The 16,102-nt window shown below is 35.9% G+C and overlaps 2 protein-coding genes across 2 annotated transcripts in view; both read left to right on the top strand.

Annotated features, from left to right (window-relative positions):
* The window catches only part of CRB2 (crumbs cell polarity complex component 2), a 275,022-nt gene that overhangs the window by 193,944 nt on the left and 64,976 nt on the right, over positions 1–16,102 (top strand). The gene's annotated exons all lie outside the window — the stretch shown is intronic.
* Positions 10,892–12,992, top strand: LOC128643070 (heterochromatin protein 1-binding protein 3-like). The gene has a single exon (XM_053696005.1). The coding sequence runs from the start codon at positions 10,986–10,988 to the stop codon at positions 12,546–12,548; it is 1,563 nt and encodes a 520-aa protein (XP_053551980.1). The 5' UTR covers positions 10,892–10,985; the 3' UTR covers positions 12,549–12,992.

The following is a 16,102-nucleotide window of genomic DNA, read 5'->3' as shown; positions in this document are numbered from 1 at the left end:
CTTGCTTGTAAAGTTTCTTTCAGCAATCACAGCATCATAAACAAGATATTGTCCTTCTTGCTTGTAAAGTTTCTTTCAGCAATCACATCACCATAAACAAGATATTGTCCTTGTTTGTAAAGTGATTTCTTTCAGCAATCACAGCATCATAAACAAGATATTGTCCTTCTTGCTTGTAAAGTGATTTCTTTCAGCAATCACATCATCATAAACAAGATATTGTCCTTGTTTGTAAACTGATTTCTTTCAGCAATCACAGCATCATAAACAAGATATTGTCCTTCTTGCTTGTAAAGTTTCTTTCAGCAATCACAGCATCATAAACAAGATATTGTCCTTCTTGCTTGTAAAGTTTCTTTCAGCAATCACAGCATCATAAACAAGATATTGTCCTTGTATGTAAAGTGATTTCTTGCAGCAATCACAGCATCATAAACAAGATATTGTCCTTCTTGTTTGTAAAGTTTCTTTCAGCAATCACTATTGTCGTTCTTGCTTGTTGCACATTTTTTTTTTTTTAATCAGAAGCCCTAAAATCATACTTTTATAATATATTATGAGGGTAATGAAGGACATGAAACCCTTTTTTCATGACCCCGATAGAGAACACAATTTGAATAAAAAAGTTTTAAATTTACTTCTATTAACAAATTTACTTCATTCTAATGGTATTCTTTGTTGAAGAGATATCTAGATAGGCAGCATTTATCTTTTTTGAGCAGTACATTACAGGAGATATTGCTGCAACCGACTGTCCTTGCAAATGTATAACATAGTTATAAAATTGCTGCCATATATTTCTCCAGTCACGTGCACGCTCTTACACCTTCCTACCTGCTTATCAACAAAGGATGCAAAGAGAACAAAGTACATTTGATAATAGAAGTGAAATGGAAAGTTTAGTTTTTTTCTTTAATTTTACACATAGTTTGTCACAGTTTGGGAGGTCTGGCCCACTTTGCACCAGAGGAATTAGTCTGGGCTAATGACCCTTTATATTCTATAACTGGATTTGGATATCAAGGATACATTTTGAGTTTGCTTTCAGTGATGAGTTAGACTATAGTAGGCTTGAAATGTTGTCTTTTCTTGATATTTAGACTTAAGTAATTAAGGCCTGGTTTAAACTCAACAGGCTTGTAGAATACAACATTGCTTTACCTCTCATTCCCCGGTGGGTTCCGGAGAAGATTAGTGACCACAGGCACTTTTTGGGTGGGACTGAGGTTAAATGAGTGGGTAGGGTCATGGTGTGTTATGGTCAGAAGAGGGTGTGTCTTGGGCATAGCTGGGGCAGCCCCTGAGAACCAGGACATTTAACCTGACCAAGAAGCTGGAGATAGAAACCAGGCCAGGCCCATCAACCTTTGACGATCCCACAGGAGTCTGAGATTATTGTGTGATTTCTAGTACAGAAATCCCTTTATACCATATAATTGCAGAGTATGACGTTATAGAATTTCTCTTTCACTGCAATGTTCCTCCCAACTACACCTGGCTGAAGCTTTTGACGCAGGGGTTGTACATTTGGTGCACTTGTGCAAGGTTGCAATCAAGAAAATAAAAAGTGTTGGCATAGAGTTGATTCCGCAACTCTGACCACGGCTTCTGCCATACTCACTGCAAGTACATTTTTTTAGAAGATTACCAAAAACCCAAAGACCAATTATAGTCTCAATGGTACATTAATGACTGTAACTAAAGAAGAAAGGGACTTGGGAATTATTATTTCAGATGATATAACATTCGGTAGACAATGCAGCAGTGCAGCCAGTAAGGCGAGTTGAATACTTGGTTCTATTGGGAGAGGTATTGGTAGCAGAAATAGCGAGGATCTTATGCCACTTTACAGATCATTAGTTGGACCAAATCTGGAATACTGTGTACAGTTCTGGAGACCATGGGGTCAATTTATCAAGCTCCTTATGGAGCTTGATGCCACTTGTTTCCGGCGAGCATTCAGGCTCGCCAGAAACACAAGTTATGAGGTGGCGGACAGAAATCAACCCAATCAGGTTGATTGACACCCCCTGCTAGCGGCCGATTGGCCGCGAATCAGCAGGGGGCAGCTCAAGAACACAAGAACTGCTGGTGCAGCACAAGAACTGCTGGTGCAATAAAAAATGCCGACAGCGTATGCTACATCGTATCATGTCCGCTCACACATTGATAAATATGCCCCCATATCTTCAGAAAGATATAAATAGATTAGAAGCTGTCCAAAGGAGGGCTACTAAAATGGTACATAGAGGCCCATTTATCAAGCTCCGAACAGAGCTTGAGGGCCCGTGTATCTGGCGAGTCCGAAGACTCGCCAGAAACAGCAGTTATGAAGTAGCGGTCAAAAGACCGCTGCTCCATAACCCTTTCCACCTGCTCTGAACAGGCGGACAGGAATCGCCACAATTCCACCTGATTGAGTACGATAGGGTTGATTGGCACCTCCCTGCTGGCGGCCGATTGGCCCGCTAGTCTGCAGGGGGCGGCGTTGCACCAGCAGCTTTTGTGAGCTGCTGGTGCAATGCTGAATATGGCAAGCGTATTGCTCTCCGCATTCAGCGATGTCTGTCGGACCTGATCCGCACTGTTGGATCAGGTACGACAGACATTTGATAATTTGGCCTCATGGTCTAAATTATAAAACGTACAATGAAAGACTCTATAGACTAAATATGTATAGTTCAGAGGATAGAAGGGAAAGAGGTGACATAAAAATATAAATTCCAAAATAAGGGGTCACAATCTAAAGTTAGAGGGTAGCAGATTCAGGAGACATTTGAGGAAGCATTTTTTTACAGAAAGGGTGGTGGATTCATGGAATAAACTTCCATTTGAGGTGGTAAACACAATGACTGTAAAGGTATTCAAAAATGCCTGGGACATGCATAAGGCTATACTAAGTAATAAGTAACAGTAATATGGGTAGACTTGATGGGACATGCATAAGGCTATACTAAGTAATAAGTAACATGTAATATGTGTAGACTTGATGGGACATGCATAAGGCTATACTAAGTAATAAGTAATATGTAATATGTATAGACTTGATGGGACATGCATAAGGCTATACTAAGTAATAAGTAACATGTAATATGTGTAGACTTGATGTGACATACATAAGGCTATACTAAGTAATAAGTAACATGTAATATATGTAGACTTGATGGGACATGCATAAGGCTATACTAAGTAATAAGTAACATGTAATATGTATAGACTTGATGGGACATACATAAGGCTATACTAAGTAATAAGTAACATGTAATATGTGTAGACTTAATGGGACATGCATAAGGTTATCCTAAGTAATAAGTAACATGTAATATGTGTAGACTTGATGGGACATACATAAGGCTATACTAAGTAATAAGTAACATGTAATATGTGTAGACTTGATGGGACATACATAAGGCTATACTAAGTAATAAGTAACAGTAATATGTGTAGACTTGATGGGACATACATAAGGCTATACTAAGTAATAAGTAACAGTAATATGTGTAGACTTGATGGGACATACATAAGGCTATACTAAGTAATAAGTAACATGTAATATGTGTAGACTTGATGGGACATACATAAGGCTATACTAAGTAATAAGTAACATGTAATATGTGTAGACTTGATGGGACATACATAAGGCTATACTAAGTAATAAGTAACATGTAATATGTGTAGACTTGATGGGACATACATAAGGCTATACTAAGTAATAAGTAACAGTAATATGTGTAGACTTGATGGGACATGCATAAGGTTATGCTAAGTAATAAGTAACATGTAATATGGGTAGACTTGATGGGACATGCATAAGGCTATACTAAGTAATAAGTAACATGTAATATGTGTAGACTTGATGGGACATGCATAAGGCTATACTAAGTAATAAGTAACAGTAATATGTGTAGACTTGATGGGACATACATAAGGTTATACTAAGTAATAAGTAACATGTAATATGTTTAGCAAAGAAAGAGAAAGTATACACTTATAGCACTCCTAGGTCTGTAAATGAATTAAATCTAACTGGATGATACAAATTATTCCCTAAGGAATAAGTGGAAGGGGAGAAAACAGATTACAATTAAAATATAACTTTTATTGGGTTTACGTTAAAAGTAGGAATATACTTAAAATCACTCTTAAGCACCGATTTTCCTGATGTCAGCAAATTAGTATAAGTCAAGGTTATTGCTCCTAGTACTTAGGTGTTGATTGTGGGCTGGAATAGGTGCTGCTATATACTTGTATCAGGAGACCTGATATACCAATTTATTGAAGTCCAAAGTTACTAATTCTTATGTGAGAATTAAGTATATGATATATTCTTTATATCTCAATAGTGATATATCTTAGCGTAGCCTGATTTAGATTAAATACTGGATATATAATTTTTAATATTTCTGCTTGTTGCCAAAGTGGAATTATATATACCCAATTGATTATTTGGATTCTGAATAGAATCTCTTGACTCCGCTTTAGAGTATTAGCAGTTGCCTACCTCCGGATTGAAGAGTAGGTTGTTCCCTCCATTATAACAAAAGCTAACCTTCATATATGTTTTTAAATTGTATCTGAATAATTAAGCTACAATTTTATCTTTATTGAGACAATGTATATTGTTGTAGTACTTAATAGACTTATGTGTATTGGTTTCTCTGCGATTGTGAATAACATTCGTTGCTGTTTGGTGTGCTTAAACAATAATTTCAAAGATTATATTCTTTAATCTTTGCACTTAAACTGTATGTGCTTCCGACTTGTGAATCATACACAGTTTGTATTTTATGAATGAACTTCGGTAAGATTTATCTGCTCACAGTTTCTTTAGTATTAGTTTAAATAGCTCTCTGTGATGCGGTAGTAGATAACCTTATATGTCGCAACTTTGGAGCTTATCTGATTCTATCATCACAGAATAATTAGATACCCATCTGGATAACTCATAATATACTAGTGATTAAATAATGTAGTTTCTTAGTATGATGGAACGTATCTGTTCTCAGTGACAACAAAGTTTAAACAGATAGATGTACAAGCATTCCGCTTATTTTGTGAGTCTCCAAAGTTATAACCTAATGTTCATATCAATTTCACACTTGCAGTAAATTATACTTAATCTGTGTACATTTCACTTTGCATACAGACAGGATTGCCCCGGAAATAGGTTTGTGCACTGTTTTGTTGTATAAGCTGTATTAACGGCAAAAATTATGCATACGTGATCAAGCTGCACATACTCATCTAGTCCAAAGCTAATATGATAGTACTCTAAATATATTTTGTGCACCTTAGTTATGTAAAACACAGTTATCTTACAACAAGCGGTATCATGGATGTGAATGTATACCAAATACAGCTCGAAATGAGTTAAATTATTAGGCAGTAACGCCAAACAAAGTTCTATTATTAAGTCTTTATATATTTTGCAAATTTAAGTTAGCTCATATAGGAGAGATAGTACTTGCAATAATATTCAGTACCAGCACCATATATTCAACACCTGATTAGATCTGAGCGTTCATTTTCAAGTGAAACCGTGGCTGACTACAGTAATTTGCGGTAGCTTAAGGCTGTCTAAAAACACAGGAGCTCCTAGGACTCCTCACCATTGCCCTATCGTCCCTAACATGTTTCGCAACTAAACGTTGCTTTTTCAAAGGTGAACGCGCCGCAATATTCGCGGCTATTTAAGGCCGTTAGAAACACGCCCCCAATAGGCGTGTAATGTAATTCAGACCAATGATGTGAGATGAACTAATGATTGACGTGTGAAGACGCATCTGAATACTACTGTTAGAGCAGTTCACTTAATTCTAATTATGAGCTTATTCTTGAGTTCTTCCCAAGCCTGAAATTAAATACTGATGCGAATATGGTATAGAAAAAGCAATTAGTCTTTTTGAAAAGTTTTATTTTCCAAATATGTTGACAGAGGTGGCTGATATTGTATTAACCACAGTTACTCTGTGCAAAAGTTAGTATCATTATGATATACCTATTTTTTTATCCTGAAGTATTATTATTTTGTTACTAAACCTAACTATACCTATGATTGTGATCTATGTGAAACCCATTATATAGTATATGGGGATGATTATATTGTGAACTAACGTGTTGCATCGTGATTCCAAACATAAGATGACAAATAATAAATAAAAGGATTCATCAATACAGTACAGGAATGAATCAAAAAAAGGGGGGAGGGAGAATGTGTGTTATGACATCAACCTGACTGGAATTGCTGTGTACATTATATTGTGAACAGGGGGGATTTTAATCTCATGTGTGGTTATAATCATTGTAGAGGAGATATGAAATAAAGGGAATATATACAATAGTATAGGGGCGTGAAAAAACCATAATAAAAAATCATAATAAAAAATCACTTTCCGTGGTGTTGAAGTGAGTGCACCATCACTTGTCTAGTGACTTAGTGTGTGAGTGTATATTACGTGTAACGTTGACAACGTACTGTTTCTGTGATTCGCTGTCTACCTTCCATAGACAATCAGATTTTACAAAAAAGGGGTAAAATTATTTACTTCATTTAATCCATATGGTTGGACTGAGTTCAAGAGAAAGATCCATTTGCTCTCTGCTCTGAGCAGGACGTCCTCTACATTACCACCTCTTATGCCCAAATGTATTTTCTGGATCCCAAAGCATTTTAGATCCGACTGTTTGGAATTATGTCTTTTCAAGAAATGTCTGGCTACAGATGTCAAATTTTTCCCTTCTTGCAGATCTTTAGTTGCATTTTTTATATTCCTCAGATGTTCTTGGAGTCTTAGTCTTATTTTTCTTGTTGTCATACCAACGTATACCAGGTTACATTTGCATTGTAAGACGTATATGACTCCTTCTGTATGGCAATTGATGTAGGATTCAATTTTATGGATTTTCCCAAAGTGGTCAGTGATTTCTTGTTTGTTGACCATGAAGCTACAGGTGCTGCATGTTCCGCATTTAAATGATCCTTTCTTGAAGGCTCCCACAGTTCTTGGTCCCTGTAAGTGGCTGGGGCTAATAAGATCCTTTAGATTACGAGTCCTTCTGAAACCAGTTTGTACTTTTTCTCCTACGATTTTGGAGATTACAGGATCAGAGGTTAGGATGTGCCAATTATTCTGCATAATATTAAGAACTTGAGAGCTTTTGGGGTTGTAGGTGGAGATAAATCTCACTTGTTCCTGTTTTGATTTAGTTTTCGTTTTCAGCAGTTCATGTCTCATGGTATTTTTAGCTCTAAATTCTTGATGGGACTTGATGGGACATACATAAGGCTATACTAAGTAATAAGTAACATGTAATATGTGTAGACTTGATGGGACATGCATAAGGCTATACTAAGTAATAAATAACATGTAATATGGGTAGACTTGATGGGACATGCATAAGGCTATACTAAGTAATAAGTAATATGTAATATGTGTAGACTTGATGGGACATACATAAGGTTATACTAAGTAATAAGTAACATGTAATATATGTAGACTTGATGGGACATGCATAAGGCTATACTAAGTAATAAGTAACATGTAATATGTATAGACTTGATGGGACATACATAAGGCTATACTAAGTAATAAGTAACATGTAATATGTGTAGACTTGATGGGACATACACAAGACTATACTAAGTAACATGTAATATGTGTAGACTTAATGGGACATGCATAAGGTTATCCTAAGTAATAAGTAACATGTAATATGTGTAGACTTGATGGGACATACATAAGGCTATACTAAGTAATAAGTAACATGTAATATGTGTAGACTTGATGGGACATACATAAGGCTATACTAAGTAATAAGTAACATGTAATATGTGTAGACTTGATGGGACATACATAAGGCTATACTAAGTAATAAGTAATATGTAATATGTGTAGACTTGATGGGACATACATAAGGCTATACTAAGTAACATGTAATATGTGTAGACTTGATGGGACATGCATAAGGCTATACTAAGTAATAAGTAACATGTAATATGTGTAGACTTGATGGGACATGCATAAGGCTATACTAAGGAAAAAGTAACATGTAATATGTGTAGACTTAATGGGACATGCATAAGGCTATACTAAGTAATAAGTAACATGTAATATGTGTAGACTTGATGGGACATACATAAGGCTATACTAAATAATACGTTACATGTAATATATGTAGACTTGATGGGACATACATAAGGCTATACTAAGTAATAAGTAACAGTAATATGTGTAGACTTGATGGGACATGCATAAGGCTATACTAAGTAATAAGTAACATGTAATATGTGTAGACTTGATGGGACATACATAAGGCTATCCTAAGTAATAAGTAACATGTAATATGTGTAGACTTGATGGGACATACATAAGGCTATACTAAATAATACGTTACATGTAATATATGTAGACTTGATGGGACATACATAAGGCTATACTAAGTAATAAGTAACAGTAATATGTGTAGACTTGATGTGACATACATAAGGCTATACTAAGTAATAAGTAACATGTAATATGTATAGACTTGATGGGACATGCATAAGGCTATCCTAAGGAAAAAGTAACGTAATATGTGTAGACTTAATGGGACATGCATAAGGCTATCCTAAGTAATAAGTAACATGTAATATGTGTAGACTTGATGGGACATGCATAAGGCTATACTAAGTAATAAGTAACATGTAATATGTGTAGACTTGATGGGACATGCATAAGGCTATCCTAAGTAATAAGTAACATGTAATATATGTAGACTTGATGGGACATGCATAAGGCTATACTAAGGAAAAAGTAACATGTAATATGTGTAGACTTGATGGGACATGCATAAGGCTATCCTAAGTAATAAGTAACATGTAATATATGTAGACTTGATGGGACATGCATAAGGCTATACTAACGAAAAAGTAACATGTAATATGTGTAGACTTGATGGGACATGCATAAGGCTATCCTAAATAATAAGTAACATGTAATATGTGTAGACTTGATGTGACATGCATAAGGCTATCCTAAGTAATAAGTAACATGTAATATGTGTAGACTTGATGGGACATACATAAGGCTATCCTAAGTAATAAGTAACATGTAATATGTGTAGACTTGATGGGACATACATAAGGTTATACTAAGTAATAAGTAACATGTAATATGTGTAGACTTGATGGGACATGCATAAGGCTATACTAAGTAATAAGTAACATGTATTATGTGTAGACTTGATGGGACATGCATAAGGCTATACTAAGTAATAAGTAACATGTAATATGTGTAGACTTGATGGGACATGCATAAGGCTGTACTAAGTAATAAGTAGCATGTAATATGTGTAGACTTGATGGGACATGCATAAGGCTATACTAAGTAATAAGTAACATGTAATATGTGTAGACTTGATGGGACATGCATAAGGCTATCCTAAGTAATAAGTAATATGTAATATGTGTAGACTTGATGGGACATGCATAAGGCTATACTAAGTAATACGTAACAGTAATATGTGTAGACTTGATAGGACATGCATAAGGCTATACTAAGTAATAAGTAACAGTAATATGTGTAGACTTGATGGGACATACATAAGGCTATACTAAGTAATAAGTAACATGTAATATGTGTAGACTTGATGGAACATGCATAAGGCTATACTAAGTAATAAGTAACATGTAATATGTGTAGACTTGATGGGACATGCATAAGGCTATACTAAGTAATAAGTAGCATGTAATATGTGTAGACTTGATGGGACATGCATAAGGCTATACTAAGTAATAAGTAACATGTAATATGTGTAGACTTGATGGGACATACATAAGGCTATACTAAGTAATAAGTAACAGTAATATGTGTAGACATGATGGGACATACATAAGGCTATCCTAAGGAAAAAGTAACGTGTAATATGGGTAGACTTAATGGGACATGCATAAGGCTATCCTAAGGAAAAAGTAACGTAATATGTGTAGACTTGATGGGACATGCATAAGGCTATACTAAGTAATAAGTAACAGTAATATGTGTAGACTTGATGGGACATACATAAGGTTATACTAAGTAATAAGTAACATGTAATATGTGTAGACTTGATGGGACATACATAAGGTTATACTAAGTAATAAGTAACAGTAATATGTGTAGACTTGATGGGACATACATAAGGTTATACTAAGTAATAAGTAACAGTAATATGTGTAGACTTGATGGGACATACATAAGGCTATACTAAGTAATAAGTAACATGTAATATGTGTAGACTTGATGGGACATGCATAAGGCTATACTAAGTAATAAGTAACAGTAATATGTGTAGACTTGATGGGACATGCATAAGGCTATACTAAGTAATAAGTAACATGTAATATGTGTAGACTTGATGTGACATGCATAAGGCTATACTAAGTAATAAGTAACAGTAATATGTGTAGACTTGATGGGACATGCATAAGGTTATACTAAGTAATAAGTAACATGTAATATGTGTAGACTTGATGGGACATGCATAAGGCTATACTAAGTAATAAATAACATGTAATATGTGTAGACTTGATGGGACATACATAAGGCTATACTAAGTAATAAATAACATGTAATATGTGTAGACTTGATGGGACATGCATAAGGCTATACTAAGTAATAAGTAACATGTAATATGTGTAGACTTGATGGGACATGCATAAGGCTATACTAAGTAATAAGTAACATGTAATATGTGTAGACTTGATGGGACATGCATAAGGCTGTACTAAGTATTAAGTAGCATGTAATATGTGTAGACTTGATGGGACATGCATAAGGCTATACTAAGTAATAAGTAACATGTAATATGTGTAGACTTGATGGGACATGCATAAGGCTATCCTAAGTAATAAGTAATATGTAATATGGCACGTGCACGGTGAGGGGGCGTTGCTGGAAATAACAAGAGAGCGCGATTGTTGCCAACGGTTAATCAGCTCCGGAGCTCCAAGGACTTGAGATTTCACCATGCCGATTCGCCGTGCCGTTAACTCTTCCAACCAGGAAAATGCTCAAAAAAATCGCCCTGCGGAAGGGGACAAGAAAGCAGAGCCTGATGCTAGCTCTGAAGAGTCTGCATCCACCGGAGAAGAACAGGAAACTGAAACTCCTCCCGCCACCTCCAGTGAAACGGAGCAGCCTAAGGACGCAGAGGCTGGTGAGGACAAGAAGACCACTGAAGGGGAAGTAACAGAGGAGGACAAGAAAGCTGGTGACAAGGAACCATCCAAAGCGAAAGAGAAGAAAGTGAAAAAGACCATTCCGTCATGGGCGACTCTATCTGCCAGCCAGAGGGCTAGGGCTCAGAAGCAGACGCCTATATCGTCTTCCTCTCGCCCCAAGATGGACGCCATCCTAACTGAGGCCATTAAGGCGTGTTTCCATAAAACTGGAGCTTCTGTGGTGTCCATTCGGAAATACATTATCAACAAGTACCCTTCCCTGGAACTCGAGAGGAGGGGATACCTGCTGAAACAGGTGCTGAAGCGAGAGCTCCAAAGAGGGATTATTCGCCAGGTGAAGGGGAAGGGTGCGTCCGGCAGCTTTGTGGTGGTTTCCAACTCAAGCAAGTCTGCTCAGAAATCTAAAGTTAAAAAGAAAAGCAACTCTGCACCTGAGACCAATGTGAAGCTGGAAGATATCCTTCCCTTGGCATTTACTAGAATCTGTGAGCCCAAGGAAGCTTCCTACAGTCTGATCAAGAAATATGTTTCCCAGTATTACCCCAAACTCAAGGTGGACGTCAGGCCCCAAATGTTGAAGAATGCTCTTCAAAGAGCTGTAGAGAAAGGACAACTGGAGCAGATCACAGGCAAAGGAGCTTCTGGAACCTTCCAGCTGAAGCGATCTGGAGACAAACCCCTTCTCTCAGGAGGTCCATTTGAAGATGCGATCTTATCGGCCATCACAGCCATGAACGAGCCCAAGACCTGCTCCACCACGGCTATTAAAAAATATGTTTTGGAGAACCACCCTGGAGTGAACTCCAGCTTCCAAGTTCATCTGCTGAAACGGACTCTGCAGAAGTGTGAGAAGAACGGTTGGATGGAGCAGATTTCTGGAAAAGGATTCAGTGGGACCTACCAGCTATGCTTCCCATATTACCCCGGCCCTTATGTGCTCTTCCCAGAAAAGCAAGAGGAGGAGGAGGAAGAAGAAGAAGAATCTGAGGCTTCTGAAAAAGAGGAAGAATCATCTGAAGAGGAAGACTCCGAGGAAGACGAGCCCCCTCCAAAGAAAAGGATGCAAAAGAGAGCTGCTCCTTCCAAATCAAGGTCTAGAGCTCCTCCCCCTAAGCCTAAGAAGAGTGCCCCGAAACCCAAGGCAAAGGCAAAAGCAAAGAGTACCCCTAAGAAAGCCCCCCCTCCTGCACCTGCCAAGGCTAAGAAGGAAAAATCTGCCCCTCCTCCTCCCCCGGCCAAAAAAGCTGCCAGTCGCTCTTCCAAGAAGCCAGCTGCAGGGAAGAAAGATACGAAACCCGCTGCAAAGGCCAAGCCCAGCCAGAGAAAGTCACTGAGGTCAAATAAGTGACCAGGGTTAATAAATGAGCGAACCTCCAGGATGATCCATAAATGAAGCTAGTAGTAAATTTACAGGAAAATTAAAAACAAACAAAAAAAACTTTTATAAGGTCACTGTCCAAATTTTTATTTTTTTTTCTTCTCATTATCGAGGCCTGAAACTTCCAGAATTTTTTTTTATTCTTTTCTTCAAAGAATGGTGCAAAATTAGAATTTTTAGTATAGATGTAGCTGCCGTGTACCTCCCTAATCCTTCACTGGCCTCAGAAAGAAACCAGCAAATGCTTGTTTCCATGTTCTTTGGGTTGTGTAAACTCTCCCTTTTTTATAACATTGTGTCAGTGTTTTACGCAAAAATATTCTCCGATTTTAGTTTGTTTTTATGCTAAATTTAAAGTAGTTTTCAGTGACACAATTAAAGTGGAGTCTGCAAGAAAAAAAAAAAAAAAAAAAAAAAAAAAAAGTAATATGTAATATGTGTAGACTTGATGGGACATGCATAAGGCTATACTAAGTATTAAGTAACATGTAATATGTGTAGACTTGATGGGACATACATAAGGCTATCCTAAGGAAAAAGTAACGTAATATGTGTAGACTTGATGGGACATGCATAAGGCTATACTAAGTAATAAGTAACATGTAATATGTATAGACTTGATGTGACATGCATAAGGCTATACTAAGTAATACGTAACAGTAATATGTGTAGACTTGATAGGACATGCATAAGGCTATACTAAGTAATAAGTAACAGTAATATGTGTAGACTTGATGGGACATACATAAGGCTATACTAAGTAATAAGTAACATGTAATATGTGTAGACTTGATGGGACATGCATAAGGCTATACTAAGTAATAAGTAACATGTAATATGTGTAGACTTGATGGGACATGCATAAGGCTATACTAAGTAATAAGTAACATGTAATATGTGTAGACTTGATGGGACATGCATAAGGCTATACTAAGTATTAAGTAACATGTAATATGTGTAGACTTGATGGGACATACATAAGGCTATCCTAAGGAAAAAGTAACGTAATATGTGTAGACTTGATGGGACATGCATAAGGCTATACTAAGTAATAAGTAACAGTAATATGTGTAGACTTGATGGGACATGCATAAGGTTATACTAAGTAATAAGTAACATGTAATATGTGTAGACTTGATGGGACATGCATAAGGCTATACTAAGTAATAAATAACATGTAATATGTGTAGACTTGATGGGACATACATAAGGCTATACTCAGTAATAAATAACATGTAATATGTGTAGACTTGATGGGACATGCATAAGGCTATACTAAGTAATAAGTAACATGTAATATGTGTAGACTTGATGGGACGTACATAAGGTTATACTAAGTAATAAGTAACATGTAATATATGTAGACTTGATGGGACATGCATAAGGCTATACTAAGTAATAAGTAACATGTAATATGTGTAGACTTGATGGGACATACATAAGGCTATACTAAGTAATAAGTAACATGTAATATGTGTAGACTTGATGTGACATGTATAAGGCAATCCTAAGTAATAAGTAACATGTAATATGTGTAGACTTGATGGGACATGCATAAGGCTATACTAAGTAATAAGTAACATGTAATATGTGTAGACTTGATGGGACATACATAAGGCTATACTAAGTAATAAGTAACATGTAATATGTGTAGACTTGATGTGACATGTATAAGGCAATCCTAAGTAATAAGTAACATGTAATATGTGTAGACTTGATGGGACATGCATAAGGCTATACTAAGTAATAAGTAACATGTAATAAGTGTAGACTTGATAGGACATACATAAGGTTATACTAAGTAATAAGTAACAGTAATATGTGTAGACTTGATGGGACATACATAAGGTTATACTAAGTAATAAGTAACATGTAATATGTGTAGACTTGATGGGACATACATAAGGCTATACTAAGTAATAAGTAACAGTAATATGTGTAGACTTGATGGGACATGCATAAGGCTATCCTAAGTAATAAGTAACATGTAATATGTATAGACTTGATAGGACATACATAAGGCTATACTAAGTTATAAGTAACAGTAATATGTGTAGACTTGATGAGACATACATAAGGCTATACTAAGTAATAAGTAACATGTAATATGTGTAGACTTGATGGGACATGCATAAGGCTATACTAAGTAATAAGTAATATGTAATATGTGTAGACTTGATGGGACATGCATAAGGTTATACTAAGTAATAAGTAACATGTAATATGTGTAGGCTTGATGGGACATGCATAAGGCTATACTAAGTAATAAGTAACATGTAATATGGGTAGACTTAATGGGACATACATAAGGCTATACTAAGTAATAAGTAACATGTAATATGTGTAGACTTGATGTGACATACATAAGGTTATACTAAGTAATAAGTAACATGTAATATGTGTAGACTTGATGGGACATACATAAGGCTATCCTAAGGAAAAAGTAACATGTAATATGTGTAGACATGATGGGACATGCATAAGGCTATACTAAGTTATAAGTAACATGTAATATGTGTAGACTTGATGGGACATGCATAAGGCTATCCTAAGTAATAAGTAACATGTAATATGTGTAGACTTGATGGGACATACATAAGGCTATACTAAGTAATAAGTAACATGTAATATGTGTAGACTTGATGGGACATGCATAAGGTTATACTAAGTAATAAGTAACATGCAATATGTGTAGACTTGATGGGACATACATAAGGCTATACTAAGTAATAAGTAGCATGTAATATGTGTAGACTTGATGGGACATACATAAGGCTATACTAAGTAATAAGTAACATGTAATATGTGTAGACTTGATGTGACATACATAAGGCTATACTAAGTAATAAGTAACATGTAATATGTGTAGACTTGATGGGACATACATAAGGCTATCCTAAGTAATAAGTAACATGTAATATGTGTAGACTTGATGGGAAATGCATAAGGTTATACTAAGTAATAAGTAACATGTAATATGTGTAGACTTAATGGGACATGCATAAGGCTAGCCTAAGGAAACAGTAACATGTAATATGTGTAGACTTGATGGGAAATGCATAAGGTTATACTAAGTAATAAGTAACAGTAATATGTGTAGACTTGATGGGACATACATAAGGCTATACTAAGTAATAAGTAACAGTAATATGTGTAGACTTGATGGGACATACCTAAGGTTATACTAAGTAATAAGTAACATGTAATATGTGTAGACTTGATGGGACATGCATAAGGCTATACTAAGTAATAAGTAACATGTAATATGTGTAGACTTGATGGGACATACATAAGGTTATACTAAGTAATAAGTAACATGTAATATGTGTAGACTTGATGGGACATACATAAGGCTATACTAAGTAATAAGTAACATGTAATATGTGTAGACTTGATGGGACATGCATAAGGTTATACTAAGTAATAAGTAACATGTAATATGTGTAGACTTGATGGGAAATGCATAAGGTTATACTAAGTAATAAGTAACATGTAATATGTGTAGACTTGATGGGACATGCATA

The sequence above is a fragment of the Bombina bombina genome, chromosome 12 (assembly GCF_027579735.1).
Source record: "Bombina bombina isolate aBomBom1 chromosome 12, aBomBom1.pri, whole genome shotgun sequence".
Classification (NCBI taxonomy): domain Eukaryota; kingdom Metazoa; phylum Chordata; class Amphibia; order Anura; family Bombinatoridae; genus Bombina; species Bombina bombina.
This window is presented reverse-complemented; position numbering and strand designations above follow the sequence as displayed.